The sequence below is a fragment of the Vulpes vulpes genome, chromosome 16 (genome assembly GCF_048418805.1).
Source record: "Vulpes vulpes isolate BD-2025 chromosome 16, VulVul3, whole genome shotgun sequence".
In the NCBI taxonomy this organism is placed as follows: Eukaryota; Metazoa; Chordata; class Mammalia; order Carnivora; family Canidae; genus Vulpes; species Vulpes vulpes.
In genome coordinates, this window is record NC_132795.1 from 42,301,327 (window position 1) to 42,317,105 (window position 15,779).

General features: G+C 41.1%; 1 protein-coding gene across 6 annotated transcripts in view; it reads right to left on the reverse strand.

The window, feature by feature from the left end:
* Nucleotides 1-1,120: 1,120 nt before the first annotated feature.
* PTPRB (protein tyrosine phosphatase receptor type B) overlaps nt 1,121-15,779 on the reverse strand; it is a 121,853-nt gene continuing 107,194 nt past the window's right edge. For 2 of the 6 annotated variants that reach the window (XM_072742060.1, XM_072742064.1), the window contains 3 exons: nt 15,245-15,380; nt 9,023-9,143; nt 1,121-6,570 (listed from right to left, as the gene is read on the reverse strand). In XM_072742060.1, coding sequence (XP_072598161.1) covers nt 6,548-6,570; nt 9,023-9,143; nt 15,245-15,380 — 280 coding nt within the window. In that variant the 3' untranslated portion in view covers nt 1,121-6,547. The remainder of the gene's footprint in view (nt 6,571-9,022; nt 9,144-15,244; nt 15,381-15,779) is intronic. The other 4 variants (XM_072742063.1, XM_072742066.1, XM_072742062.1 and 1 more) reach the window with 2 other exon arrangements.

A 15,779-nucleotide genomic window follows, 5' to 3' on the forward strand; every position in this document is an offset into this window, starting at 1 on the left:
TCAGATTCTTTTTTTTTTTTTTAAGATTTTATTTATTCGTTAGAGCTCACAGGGATGTCAGTGGGGGGAGGGGTAAGGGAAGAGGAAGAGAGAGAATCTCAAGCAGACTTGGTGCTGAGCCCCATGCAGGGCCCAATCTCATGACCCTGAGATCATGACCTGAGCCAAAATCATGAGTCAGAAGCTTAACTGACTGAGCCCACCCAGATGCCCCTACTTCAAATTCTTGTTATTCTATTTCATTTTATTTAAGATGGAGAGAGAGAGAGAGCAAGACTGCAAGAGCAAGGAGGGGGAGAAGCAGACTCCCCACTGCTTGATCCCAGGACCCTGGGGTGATGACTTGAGCTGAAGGCAGGTACTTAAGTTACTGAGCCACCCAGGTGTCCCAGTTCAAAATTTTAAAGAGTCAATTCTATCAAACAAGCAGCTATTTCAGAAAAAAGGAAAATTGTGCCAAACAAACAGCTACTTTGGAAAAAAAAGAAAAAGTGCAGCCTCATAAGTCAAGTTGTTTTGTTACCTTATTTGAATTGAGAAACCGTTTTAAAGTGGAGGATTGCTCTGATGTGATGGCTTTATATGTAAATCTGTTCTTGCACATTTAAAAAAAATGGAGATTTCTGTGAGTAAGTTGTAGAAAAATGAAATACTGAAGTTGTGAAGGACACTGATCTTTCAACTGAAATGTGAAAAGGCAAAGGGCAAAATAATAATTCTGGAAATAGGCGCAGCAGCCCTTTACCAAATGTCACACTGCCTGCTAACGTGTGAAGTGCTTCTGAAGGGCTCACGGTGATCCCGCTGGGGCAGCGCCTCTGAGAACACACCGACACTGTTGGTAATAGATGGCATTTTGGTTACTAATGAACCAAAGAACTGAAAACAAGAACTGGGTTGGAGACCGTCAACTAGAGAGTCTATTATAATGTACACGATAACCTAGGGAACCAGCTCAGCACTCGCAGGAATAAAGGTTAAGACAACTATGTTCTTATGATAATGGCCTGGAAGGTTTTTCTCACTTAAAAGCAGTCACATCTGACCTTTCTTCTGAGCAGAGAAGGACGACAGAGATTGACAAATGAGGAACAGGTGAAGAGAAGCCAGGACACTTTGCTTCAACAAACAGCAGTTTTATTCCTGTACTAGTGAGAAGGTACGTAAGGTGGTACTAGGTAGCTTTTTTGACCACAGTTACAAATGTGAAAATATATTAAGCAAATACATAATTTAAATAGGAAGACTAGAGAAGTTCTTTGTTCAACTAGAGCCGGTTAGAAACACAGTATTGCGGGGAGGTACAATAGTATGAAAAAATAAAATCATCTACTGCCATTTTAAATAACCAGATTTGCAGAGAAAGAATACATGATATTAAAAACATAAAAGTGCTCTATTATAGAACATAATATGTTCACTTGCTGGATTTATTTACAGTGTTTACTCAAGCCACATGTAACTCAAGGAATAGCTAGCTGAACCTCCTTGGACCGTAGTGGATGGTGGTTTTGGACTCTGGCTACCTAACATTCAAAGTACTGGGCCAGCAGCAGTTTCTGATCATGAAGCATATGCTGAATGTGTGTGCTGTGAAATAATTTCTACAAGGTAGCACCAGAGACAAGATTGAAGACTTGATCCTTGTCTTTGTAGAATTTATCAGCCTGATGGTCCCCCCCACATGGGGGACCAGAGCTCAAGGGCCCTTCAGGCAAGAACATGGGTGCCCCCGGTAGTCAGTGTGGCTGAGAGCAAGAACTTTCACAAGGGCCGCTGCAGACTCTCCCCAGACTTGCAAAGGGAACACTGTCCCACTGTGCTACACACTCCTAACACTACAACTGCATATGCTCCTTCTGCTGGGATGCTTATTTACTGGCTCAGCTATTAAAATACAACATCTCACGCATAACACAAAGCTTGCTCTTAGGGCGAAGACAGTCTTTCCTAAAAGACATTACTTAAGGCAGAGAGAACAGCCATAGCTAACATTTTTTGTCATGACTCTAGAAGGGGCACATTACATTTGTCTGACATTATTCACAGTGTTCAACAACTTATTTTCGTAACTTATGTGAGATCATGTACATTGGTATATAGGCTATAAAAATAATCTTTGGTAAATCTGTTAATAGATTTCTTGATCTCCATTACATAAACCTCTATTTTTAAGAGCATTCACTAACAATTTCCTTATCTCATGAATGTATCTATATAGGCAACCTTTAAAAAAAATAAAATGCCTTATTTTTGTTGCATACATTTATTCCTAGGGAGCCTCCCTACAAGTCAAGAGTATTCTTTTAGTCAGAAATATTTCCATTGCTAGAAACATTTTTAGAACAGAGCAGATTTCTGCTATTACCATGGCTGTATCAAATGTTACCCTGCATTTTAACTAAAATGGCCACTTTCAAAGGCATCATCCACTACAAGAATCTAAGGTAGTGTGGTTGGATTCCAAGCTTAGTCCATGTAGTCAAACACATGGTCAATTCACAAAACTAAATGAATCTCAATTCAGTTGCTTAATTGGCTAAATCATCTGGCTGATGAAATAAAAGAGAGCCTCCCCCCCCCCCCCCCCCAAGGATAATATGTCCTAATAGAAACACGACATTCTTCTGAGAATAGTCTGGACACAGAGAAAGGATGCCATTTTGTCTTCCGGATGACGTCTGGTTAGATTCCCTTTTTCAGATATTTCCCCTTCTTTGTATCATTTCATTTGCTTTCTGCAGTCATGGTTTACAGATTTTCCTCTGATATGAAACTTTCCTTGAATACTTGATGTGATTTGAAATCTTGGGTTAAAAATATTCAGAAATGTAACAGGGCTTTTGGGCTGATTAGGGCCTTTCCACTCTGACTCTTCCTAGGTGTGAGGTGGGGTCGAGGGCTGCTCACGGCCATCTGGGGGAAGACCAGCCATTCCTTCTTGCCACTCTGTCTTGGCTGGTGAATTACTTTCATTTCCTCTGTGAAATGGAACCTGGACAGTCCTTGAACTACTACCTCAAACAAGCAGCTTATTTCCTATTGACTTTCAATACCAGGTCACATTTGGGGTGGCTCAGGTGAGTGGACTGAAACTCTAGAGCATCCCAGGGCTGGGCCAGGTCCTATCATTTGCTGTCACACAGATCCGGCCAGCTTAGACTTCTAGGTTCCAATCTCAGAGACTCAGAAAGCCAAGTAATTGGGAATTCAGTATATGGCCAGTAATTTTCTTGCAAAAAAGTAAGGAGAATATTTAATATAAGAAACTGGATCCTGAGACACTAAGGCAAGAGATTCCGAGTGTGAAGTATAGCATGTGAGGTCTATTTTTGTATTGCTGGACATCTGCTTGGTGGTTTCATATTATTTTCACATGTCATTTTGGGCTTTCCTCCAAGAGGTAATAACAAAATTAATTAAAGACCCTTCCAAATAAAACTGTCCCCAACATGTCTGTGGGCCATGACCATTTTAGTATGTCACAGTGAAACCATGGTCACCTCTGCTATCACGTGGAGCCTGAGAAGACTATGAAATGCCAGTGAGTTGAAGGAGATAAAATGAACAGAAAATAAAATCACATCTGACTGGGAAAGCAAACATGCTCAAAAGAGGAGAAGGCAACAAGTTGTGAAAAAGAGGGACTCCGCAGTGTTAAGAGATGGTGAATTGCTCAGGACAAATACGTGCAGGCCCAGACAGGGAGATGAGCCTTTGAAAACTCTGATTCAAGAGCTGAAAAACTGGCTGCTATCCAGGGAGCAGCAGAATGATAATAGGAAATCGATTTAATGAGTAGAGATTAAAGGTGTTAATTATAAAGAACTTGGATAAATAATTATTAAAATGCAAGACGGGACTCTCCTAAGATGTGATAGCTCACAAGCACTTTGAAAGCTGGGTGATGCAAGTGTAGTGGACAGGTGCAAACAGGATGCCCACCACGACAGGAAATGGAATGTTTACCAAGACCTAACACATGATGGGATTATATTAAAATATGTCCAATCGAGATGAATGTCAAGGAAACCTTCCCCCCCTCCTAAATTTAATAAACAGATCAACTAGATAATGTATTTAGTCCTTGGCGGTGGCAGGAGGGAAGATAGTGAAATATTTGTTGCTAAGGAGATTTAAAATTAGACAGGTGGAGGGTAGGAATAAATATTTCCTGGATTAGACTGAAAGAACATACAGCTTTCCCTTGCCGTGTCCATTTCCATAACAGTGATGCCACCCCAGATACACCGGGGTACGCGAACGGTATTTACTGTTACAGACGTGTAGGGTTTTTTTTTCCAACAGTTTTAATTCTTGGTTGGTGCAATGGATTGCTTTCTCTTCTCAATCTAGTGGTTTGCTATTAAAGCAGCTTCAGCGTCTGCCCTTTTTTGTGCCCTGGTCTGCTTGCCTCTTTCGCTGGCTCCCCAAGGTCCTCTTTCAAGCGTAATTGGAAATAGTAACAACAACCCTAACTTGACTGTTGGGATGCATTTTCTTTGTTGAATAGAAATGAGTCCTTTCTAGGACGGTACCTAGCAGGTTACAGGCACTCGGTTAAACTTTTCTGAATGAATGAAAGGCCCCAAATGGATTTCTTTTTCCATGTGTTACTGTGCTTTGTGCCAAGCAGCATTGGTTTAAAAAATCTGTTTTCTCCTGCTTTTTCTTTTTCTTTTTTTCGTGCAGGGAAAGTTATTCCTAATTGACACCACATCTCCTAAATCTCTGACCTCTGTTTTCTTCCGGGTGGTACATCCGCTACCCTTACATACATATTGTTCCTTTGCGTTTCTAGAAGATGCACCTAGTTCCCTGAAACAGGAGCAGGACCTAACACTGCCATTCCACAAGGGCATTGAGCATAAGGAGGCTGTGAAAACATGGAATCCTTTTATTACTCTCCACATTTTTTCTTGTAAAGTTTTCCCCTGTTTTTATAAACTGCAAGTAGCCCTGGAGAGTTTGTGTGTGTGTGTGTGTGTGTGTGTGTGTGTAAATTTACATAACCATAAATAACTATTTTGGCTACATTTGATGATTGTCATTTATACCCATTATATTACTTTTGGGACTTTATAGTATGTAGCAAAAGGCACACTTTGACATGTATTCTTTCTGCAGTTGAAGCTGTGAGGTCAACAACTTTCATCTCTAATTCTTGGGTTTATTACGGGGAAATTTGTAGGTGAGAAAAAGGCAAACCTCCTAGCTCATTTCTCAAGTAGCCATGAAGATTCTCTATAGGTGATACCTTTCAAATTGTCCCCAGAAGCACCCTCAGAACTGGACCTTGGGGAGGGTAATGCCCACTTTCTAACCCACTGAAATTTGTTATAGTCAAAATAGGCACAACTAGTGAAGAGAAACTTGGCTTTTATGTTAAATGCATCTTCAGGTGATTACTGCTATTTTGACCTCAGTGACTTACTAGAAAAGTCTTTTGGGAATTTCTATATTAAGCACCACTAATTTTTTTTAATGAACTATATATGACATTGCTATAAAGATGTTAATATCAAGTTTTTGATCAGAAATATAATCTGCTACAACAATCCTCTTTAAACGGGAAAACCAAGTATGAGTGACATAATTCTGGCATTTCCAGGAATGCAGCCCACTAGCAATGAGACAAAGATGAGCGTCATCATCAACCACATACTCTTTATAGTTCGGGTGTGTGTGGTTCACACACTACGAATGTAGTAAATAATCTCCAGTCACTACGGACGGCACTTTGCATGTTGATTTGGTTTCCAGTTAAGGGTACAGGAGGCAATCTTCTCGACACAAGGAATTCATCTCTTCTATTTGGATCGTTCTCTCTCAGAATCCTCAACCCTGCAGCCTGGACCACTCTGTAAATTATGTGGCCCCTGAACTGACCACTTTGGCTTGAACCTCTGGCAGGCGAAGGGGGAGAGATGAACTAGCTTAGCAATAACCACCTACTTCAGCTTTGGTGCTGCTTAATCCGGTTTTGACTGTTACATTCGTCCAAATAACATTTGGATCATCTTCGGATCCCTAGATTCCTAGAAGAGCAATGCAGGAAAGCCAGCTGTATTACATGCTTTCTCCAGCCCTGCCCTCTATCCTTACCAGCAGATATCAAAACAGGTCAAAACCGTGGCCCATGGGATCACCTCTGCAACCCCTTCCAGACATATGTTACCGGTAGTCCTGTTACACAGGCTGAATTAGTTTACGTAGAACAATCCATGTACACTTTAGTGTGGAAAAATAGTATTATATAAAGCTTAATATTAAACATTATGAAAAAATACATATGTACAGAAGAAACTACAAAATACAACTATGTACAATAATATCTGTTACCTTTAAATTACATAAATTCTTTAAAATTCTGCAGATTAATAAATTATACATTGTATCAACAGAAATAGCTGACACCTCTGTGGGGCATGAAGCAAGTTTTTTTTTTTTTTGATTTTTGTTTTGTTCTGTTTTTTTGTTTTGTTTTGTTTTTGTTTTTAAATCACGCAGTGAATACATTTTATCCAAGAGATCTTCAGATACATTCTCAATGCCTTGAATAGCCCGTGTCTGAAAGGAAGGACATTGTAGTTAGAGATGGAGCAGGGTGTGTCATAGTCGTTTGTTCCATTTATGAAGATTACAAATGGATAAGACTAGTGGAAATGACTAAGTCCAATATGGTTTAGGGCAAGAGCATCATTGTGGGGTCCAGGTCATTCCATTCAGAACCACAGATTACGAGAATTAAGGGACCAGTAATTCTAGTCCATCCTCTCTGATTATATAGATGCACCCACGGGCCCAGAGAGGCAGAGAGACTCACTTAGGGTTACACAGCTTGGTAATCTGTGTTAGTGCCAGAGCTAGGACCTGAATCCTAACTTTCAGACACCTGAAGCTAATCACACCATAGCTGGCTCTCCCAGGAGCACCCAAGATGACTTAAAAAAAAAAACAAAAACAAAAAAAACCCGACTCTCACACAAGTCATAACAAGACAAAGAAATCTCCCTGATCCCCCAGAGCTCCCTCCATCCTGGAGCTTCTTAAAGGATGTGACATGCAAAAACCTTAATTTGTAACACAGATAAATTAGGGGGCAATAATTTATAATCCAAGAGAATTATTGATTAACAAAGGACCCCTTTAAATGGCAGCTGTCTCATATATATTTACTTAACAGATCATCAACTATGTACTGTCTTGGCTCAGTCACTGGATACAGAAGGTGCAGAGAACTAAATAAAATTGAAGATCAATTAGAAATGGAGATAAAATAATGTTTCGAGAAGGATCTAAATTTTAGATGGACACGGGTCCACATTCAAGGGATTGAGACCTAAACCAATAGCCATGTGAGTGCACCTTCTTGAATTGGACCCCCCAACCCCAGTCAAGCCTTCAGATGACTGCAGCCTGGCCAACATCTTGACTACGGCATCGTGAGTGACCCAACACCACCTGGCTAAGCTCCTCCAAATACCTGACCTATAGAAACTGTGAGAAAATAAATGCTGAGTTAAACTGCCAAGTTTTAGGGTAATTTGTTAGGCAGTAGTAGATAACTAATACAATGTAACTTCGAATTTGCAGTTAGCCTTTGTGATAAGTTAGGTCTAAATGATTGTTTAGAATGGGAAAAGGCATAGAGAACCTTTACTTGTCAAGTAATTACCGTCTGATCAAAGCAGTGCCTCTTAGTTTATACAGTTTTACTAAAATTTTTGTTTTAAAAATGTGACATACTATTCTAGAAAATGAGGTACATAAAACAGAAGAAAAATCATATATTATTGTGCTGGTTTGAGAACTTTGTTTTACTTTTGTGATTTCTTTCTTTCTAGTCTTTTATTCCCATGTGTTATTTGTTTGCTCTACTTTTTTTTGTTTATTTGTTTTGTTTTTTTGTTAGAGAGAGAGGATCTTTTTTAAAAAAAAGATTTATTTGAGAGAGAGAAAGAGAGAGAGAGATAGGGGAGGGGTAAAGGGAGAAGGAGAGAGGGAATCTTTTTTTTTTTAAGATTTTATTTATTTATTCATGGGAGACACAGAGAGAGAGAGAGAGAGAGAGAGAGGCAGAGACACAGGCAGAGGGAGAAGCAGGCTCCCTGTGGGGAGCCCGATGCGGGACTCGATCCTGGGACTCCAGGATCACACCCTTGGCCTAAGGCAGGCACCAAACCGCTGAGCCACCCAGGGATCCCATGAATCTTTTTTTAAAAAAAGATTTATTTATTTATTTAAGAGAGAGAGAAAGAACAATCAGGAAGAGTAGGAGAAGGAAAGAGAATCTCAAGCAGACTCTGCACTGAGCATACAGCCCAATGCTGGGCTTGATCCCCTACCCCACGATCATCACCTGAGCCAAAACCAAGAGTCAGACACTTAACTGACTGAGCCACCCAGGCGCCCCTGCGTGTGTGTGTGTGTGTGTATGTGTGTGTGTGTGTTTTAAACTCAGCATATTTATAAGAATATCCATGTTGTAATATCATTAAAAATACCATTTTTAATGACTGCATTGTATTCTATTAAATGAATGCACCATGGTGTGCTTAGTCTTCCATTAAACATTTGAGGTTTTTTTTCACTTAAAATTTTAGCTATAAAAATTGTCATGAATAAAGTCTATTCAGTACTTAGGTGACAAGAACGTAGTGAGGACTTTGATACATATGGCCAAATTCTTCTCCAAAGGGATTTTACAATCTGAATCCCCAGTTGTGATTTCAGAGCATCTTCCCTAGCACAGAGCCTTACTGCTTAGAAAAGAGTACTGTTAAGCAGAACTCTTAAGAGAGGGCATCCCAGGCCAGATAGGAAGAGCTACCACATGCAGTCCGTGCTCAGCTGTGGAGCTGGCCCTGCCCCCACTCTGCCTCTCTTCCCTTTTGCCACTCTCTAAGGGCCTTTGGGTGGAAGAAGAAAGGCCTGGTGCGCTTGGAAGAGGTTAGGTTATTAATGGTTTCTAGATACACCATATCTTGATGAATGAACTTATAAGTTATGAAGCTCCTACCTCTGTGATACTCTGGATTCACATTTTCGTAGATTGGAAACAAGGGGTTTTCTTGTTCACTCCGTAGCTTCCGTGCTCTGAGGACATCTCTTACGCACTGATGTAGGTATACGTACTGACACTATGAGAAAGCAGAGAATGTGTCAGAGGAAGGCAAATTCTCAAGCATAAGAAAGATGAGAGACTCACAAAAATATCAAGAGTAGTGATATTCTATACGGTTAGCAAATTTCTTGATCATTTCACTAATAGTCTGTAGTACATAGCAGAGTCCTTTCTATTAGCACTAAGAAGAGAATAATGGTAATGAGGGAAGAGGTGGTGTTTATTTATTCCTTTTTATGTGCATGCATATTTAGGGAGTATGTTCTATGAGTGCCTAGAATTATGTCTGGCACATAGTCGGTCCTCTACAAATATTTGTAAATAGACAACTGACTACCAAACACTGTACTATGCATTTTACATAAGTTATCTCATTTGATTATTTTGACAATCTCATAGAGTAGATATAACTATCCATAGGAATGAAGACTCAGAGGCGTTAAGTAACTTCTCACATAGCCAAGAAATGGGACCCGAGCAAATGATCCTAGGGTTCATATTCATGTTCTTTTCACTATACCAGTTTCCTTAGATGAATCCTAATTTCACTGCATAATTGAATGAGGAAATAATTTTACTGCATACCCTGTTTTTTTCCCTTTCTTTTGTGAGGATAATAAGAAAAAGAAGGTGTATACAGTAGACCCCACCAAACCAAAGACTGTCGGTTCTTTGAGGGTAAGGTTAGTATCTTATCTATCTTGGTTTTCTTCACAAGGAAGACTCTCCAAAATGTTGGCTGATGACAAAGAACTACAGAGGGTTACACAGTGAGAACAGACTCACCTCTGTCAATTATCTGGGAACGATCTACTTTTGAAATAGAAACAAAGAAGAGTCAATGTTTTGGTGACCATAAAGACGCACCTGACAACATAGGCAGCCTTCCTTCCTACTAACAGAGCTGTCTAATAAAGAAAAGAATGTCCGTGTGACCTCAGTGCTTGGCCTTGGGTTCCTTTAATGACATAGCAACTGCTCAGAGCCCACCCAGAGAAAGAGGAGGCGGGAAGGGAAGCCCACTAGCATGCAAGAGACACTGGGCTCTTCATCTGCCTCCAGCTGGCCTAAACTGAATCACGAGGCTTCTTGGGAAACATCTAGAAAACATCTGAGGTGTCTTCTAGAGCTAATATCCTTTGACCATTAAAGGGTATGAGACTCTGTGTTGCTATCAATTAGATGGATGTTGAAAAACGTTCCTGGATCCCACATTTAAGGTGATTCATGTGTTATTTTAAAGTATTCTAAAGGTTTGAGATACAAAGTGAAACTGTAAGATCTTTCCTCACCAACGAACTTTACAAGTGGACCAGTATTTATTTTCACGGGTTGACACTAGGCATTGCCTCTGATTGAAAGTCAGCCTGGTCATCTACCAAAGGGACTTCATGATATAGGTCTGGGATAGTCATTAGATTAGGATATATCAAAGAAATAAATCATCATGAGTGAGGCCTGCATAAATATTGATTAACTATTCTCTGCATTTCTGAGTGTTACAAGTTTTTCATGCCACCTTGATCTTAAAAATTTGAGGAGAGTACTATCCTGAAAATGGTTGTTAGTATGGGCAGTTTCTTTGCCATCTTGAAAACAATCTACCAAATTATAGATAGATATTTCCTGTTTCCTTCCATCCAAAGCATGATTCATATTTTCAATTGTACTGGGATATCAAATTACTTTGGGACCTTAAAGTTCAGCTGTGAACAATTCTATTACATCTACGCTATGTCTTATTAATAAATTATTTAACAATGATCCACTATGGCCTTTGAAACCAGTTAATATTAATTAATTTGCCTTGCCTTAAATATAAATTCTTCTTCTCCCAATAGAATGTCCTTTTGAAAATAATTACTACTAAAACCTTCAGACTCTTAATGTGCTTCCCACTTCATTCTTTTTTTTTTCTCCACTTCATTCTTAATGAAGAATAGAGTCTATTAGACTCTATGAAACTTGGATCATGAAAATTTTTTGCTCTGTCTAGCTGACTTGTGAAGCCTCAATTGCATTCAATTTCACCAATAGTTGTAGTACTAAATAGTATTTATAGAATTAGACCTTGAGCTTTTCACAGTCCTTGAGTTCACAGTTTAGCAGAGGGGCAGATATGTGGACAAAAAATACCTATAAGGTGATAAATATAAGATCAAATTGTGTCTAAAGCTTCATATATAAGAAGAAATTGTCAAGTTCACTTTTTGGGGAGAGAGGTATCAATCTAAGGAGAAAGGTAAAAGTTTGTCCCAAAGAATGGGACATTCCAAGTGATGTAAATAATATGAATGAGCATATATATTCTGGAAACTGAGTAGTCTAGCATGGCCAAAATGTAGGGTGCATGAGCCATGGGAAAGCCCAAGGACAATCCCCCAAATGGGCACCAAAAATCTTGGTCCTACCATATCCCACTGTCTCCTCCTTCCAGAAAGCAGAAGAAATGAACAGACTGTGACTATCAACTCTTATTCTCTAACAACTTACTGCTTCATCTGAGTGTCTCTCTGGGAGTCAGGCCACAAATTTCCCCTAAGGCGGGGTAAAGGAAGGAGGGACACATTTGAAAATCTTCTGTCTAATGCCTCTTTGTTTAGAAATCCTTGATCTTTGATATATTTATTAAAACTTGTGAAGACCCTTTGTATCCCAAAGAAGGTGGAATAAAATTAAAGTTGACTATTCCCATCGACCCAGAAAAGTAATATAAGGGGGTCTGAATGTCTTTCCTTCTTTGCTTCCTCTGGCTCAGCTGTGGATCACAGCCCTCTGCACCCACTCCCAGGACAAATGAGCCATACTAGGGCTGGGGCCAGGGCCTCTGGGACTACAAGAAGCCCACTGTGGGCAAGGAGTTACAACAGGACAGGTAATATGTGAATATTGTCTGGGATTTCACTTGATAAAAAGAGGAAAAAGAAAAAAAAGGAGAGGCAAAATATTTCTTACCATGATATTTATCTCATTATAATCAAAAGAATCAGAGTTGATTCTGACCCAGGGAGGGAAACCATCCTTAATTTTGGCAGACCCTAAAACAATGGGGAGGGTGTTATGATATGAAACTGGAGCAATAAGTTGGGGGCCTAGTTATGAAGAGGCCTATATACAACAAGAGTGAGAGTCTGAACTTCATTCTACTGCAATGGAGAGCTTGCCAAAGTTTTTACACAGGGAGCTGCCACAGTGAGCAAAAGCGCCATGTTGGTGGCAGTGGTGACAAAGTTGGTAGGGCAGAGGCTGGTGGCAGGAGACACACTGAGAGGTTGGCACAGAAGGGCCCAGTGAGAGCTGATAAACAGATGAGCGAGGACAGTGGCAGTTGGGTGGGAGACCAGAAGCAAGAGAAAGATGTCGGATACAACAGACAGGACTCCATGACTGCCTGACTGTGGGAACCCTGGGAAGAGACATCAGAATCCTAGTTTGGGCAAACACATGGAGGGCACGGGCATGGTGGCACCATTACCTGAACCTGGAAGAAGCAAGAGGGGGAGGAGTGCTTTCATTGTTACTCTTTGTTTAGAGACAGATAATGAGTTCAGTCCTGAGTTTTGTTGAGTTTGAGACAAATGCAAGGCTTCCAGGTAGGACTGTTTGGTAGGCAGGTTCTTAGCTCATTGTCGGAAAAGGAGAATGAGATTTGGGAAACACAAGCATGTACGCGGTTCTGCAAGCCATGGGACATCACCAGGAATGAAGGTCAAGAGAAGGGAGAGTAGCACCTTGAGGGCAGAACTATGGGGACCTCAAACATTCAAAAGGCAAGCTGAGGAAAGAGCACAGAATCCTGAGAGGTTAGGAGAAGGGAATAGTGGAAAGAAGGAGATATATCCAAGACGGAGGAAGAGCTATGGCACATTGTGTCCCCCTCCCCCCGCCCCGCCCTGGAAGCCTGCCAGTGATGTTTACAGTGAGCGTGTCTGCTCTCTGCCACAACGCACCCTGGAGTTCTGGGCAGATGTACGCAGGTGACACATGAGCCCAGAGGCCTCCGACAATGACTAACACACACACACGCACACCACACATTCTTTAAGACTACTTACGATGTGAAAATCTCCCCTTCCCCAAATTAAAATTTGTGGTCAAATCCGGGATGTGGGAAAATATACAGAACAATTGAACTGGTGTCTTTAATGAATAAACAGTTTGGAAAACAAAGGAGGGTTATTATAGATTTAAAAGAAATTTAAGAGACTTCGACCAAATGCAGCATGTGGACTTTGTTTGGATTCCATGGAAACTCAGCGTAGAAAGCAAATTTGAAATAATTAGGGATATTTAAGCCCTGACTGGATGTTAGATGATATTAAGGGATTATGGTTAAAAATATTAGGTGTGATAATGATCTTCTGGTCACAATCTTTAAGAGTCTTTCTCAAAATTTCTGCATACACAGCATTTAAGGATCAAATGGTTTGATAAGTAGGATTTGCTTTGATATTTTCCAATAATGCCACGGGGTAGGGAAATAGTGTATGTGGGCTGTAGAACACGGAAAAAGAACACGGAATACTGATAATTGTAGAAGCTGGAGTTTAGGTGCATGGAAATTCACTATACCATTTACCCTAGTTTTATGTATTTAAAAAAATTCTGTAATAAAATATTAAAAGTATAGTGTAGTAGTTATAATGAAAGTACTCCCAGCCCAGGACAATGGTGGTGACAGGTGTGCCTACAGGAAGCAATGATGCTAGATCCCACCCTGAGGCTGTGGGGCTAAGGGCTTTTTTTTTTTTTATAAATTTATTTTTTATTGGTGTTCAATTTGCCTACATATAGAATAACACCCAGTGCTCATCCCATTAAGTGCCCATCACTCAGTCACCCCCACCCCCTGCCCACCTCCCCTTCCACCACCCCTAGTTTGTTTCCCAGAGTTAGGAGTCTCTCATGTTCTATCTCCCTCCCTGATATTTCCCACTCATTTTTTCTTCTTTCCCCTTTTTTTCCCTTTCACTATTTTTTATACTCCCCAAATGAATGAGACCATATAATGTTTGTCTTTAGAACAGGTTCAAGCCCCAGCTCGGCCACATCATAGCTGTGCAAAGGCCTTTAACCTCTGCACCGCAGTTGTGTAGCCTGGAAATGGAAAAATGATACCTCACCTCTATGTTTTTTATGAATTTAATGAAATAACATATTTAAAAACGCCCTGCAAATGTCAAAGGACAGTACAGATGGAAGCGTTTATCCTTTGTAAGCAGTGTGCACTTGTCTGGGGTCTCCAGAGGTGGGTGTGTGGCTGGGGGGTGGGTGGCTGAAGGAGAGAAGAGACCGTAAGTGTGTTTCCTCTTTACTAATGGGAGTTCTGGGGCTCACTCGCCAGCCTATCTTAAAATGATCTTTGAGACAGATTGGCCTGATGATGTCCTTCGACAGATGAATGGATAAAGAAGATGTGGTCTGTGTACACAATGGACTGTTCCTGAGCCATTAGAAAGGACCATTTACATGGTCCCACCATTTACATGGACACGGATGGAACTGGAGGGCACTGTGCTGAGTGAAGTAAGTCCATCGGAGAAGGACCATCATCATGTGGTTTCACTCATATGGGGAATGTAAGACACAGTCAAAGGGATTATAAGGGAAAGGAGGGGAACTGAGTGGGAAAAATTAGAGAGGGAGATAAACCATAAGACATACCTAACTCTGGGAAACAAATAAAGGGTTGCAGAAGGGGAGGTGGGCAGGGGAGGATGAGTGACGGGCACTAAGGAGGGCACTTGATGGGATGAGAACTGGGTGTTCTACTTTATGCTGACAAATAGAGTTTAAATAAACTCTTTTAAAAAGTTAATTAAAAAAAAAAAAAAGACAGAGTGCCCCCCCATGTACAATGCATTGATTTAAAGGATAATCCATCTTGCTTTCTCCCCACCTGAAGAAGATGGGCAAACAGCTTGGCAGAGTTCCACAAGGTACCTCAAGGTCAGTGAAATGTGTTTTAAGATAACAAGTCCTACAGAACATCTATAGTCAGTTCTTTTCTCTTCCTAATGAGTCATAGGATATTTGTCCTCGTCCGATTAGAGCCGTGGGCATCGTGGGGAGAGCGGCAGAGGGGGCGGTCTGTGTCCTTCAGCCTGTAACTCTTACCTCAGTCTGGACCATGTGAACCCTGTGAAGCCTCAGGTCGTTCACTGCGCCGTAAATGTCCACGGAGTCTTTGGAGTCTAATTGCTGGAGGATTCGGTCCAAGGCGATAAAGGTCCCAGTCCTACCCACGCCAGCACTAGGAGAGACAGAGCGACAGAAGCCTGAGCCTTCGGGGCCACAGTGGCCTGACGGGCCTGCACCCAGAGACACCAGCGCCGTCTTCCTCTTCGCTTCCGCACTGTGGGAGAATAAGGAGCGCTGCTTCTCTCAAGGAGCCCTGTCCGTGAGGGACCCCACCTTCCATCTCTTTCTCCTTCCTCTTTCCACGTCCCCCACCCAGCAGGGACAGGTGTGGCTCTGCACTTAGAGCGTCATGTCCATGTACCGTGTTTTACACTCGTCCTGGGAACGTGCAGATCCATAGACAGCACGTACTGCTCATTTTGTGGGTCTCCGAGGTTTGCTAAAATGATGACATGTTTCATGTGTCCTTTCGCCAACTTTCTTTTTACTCAATACCTTGTTTTGAGATTTA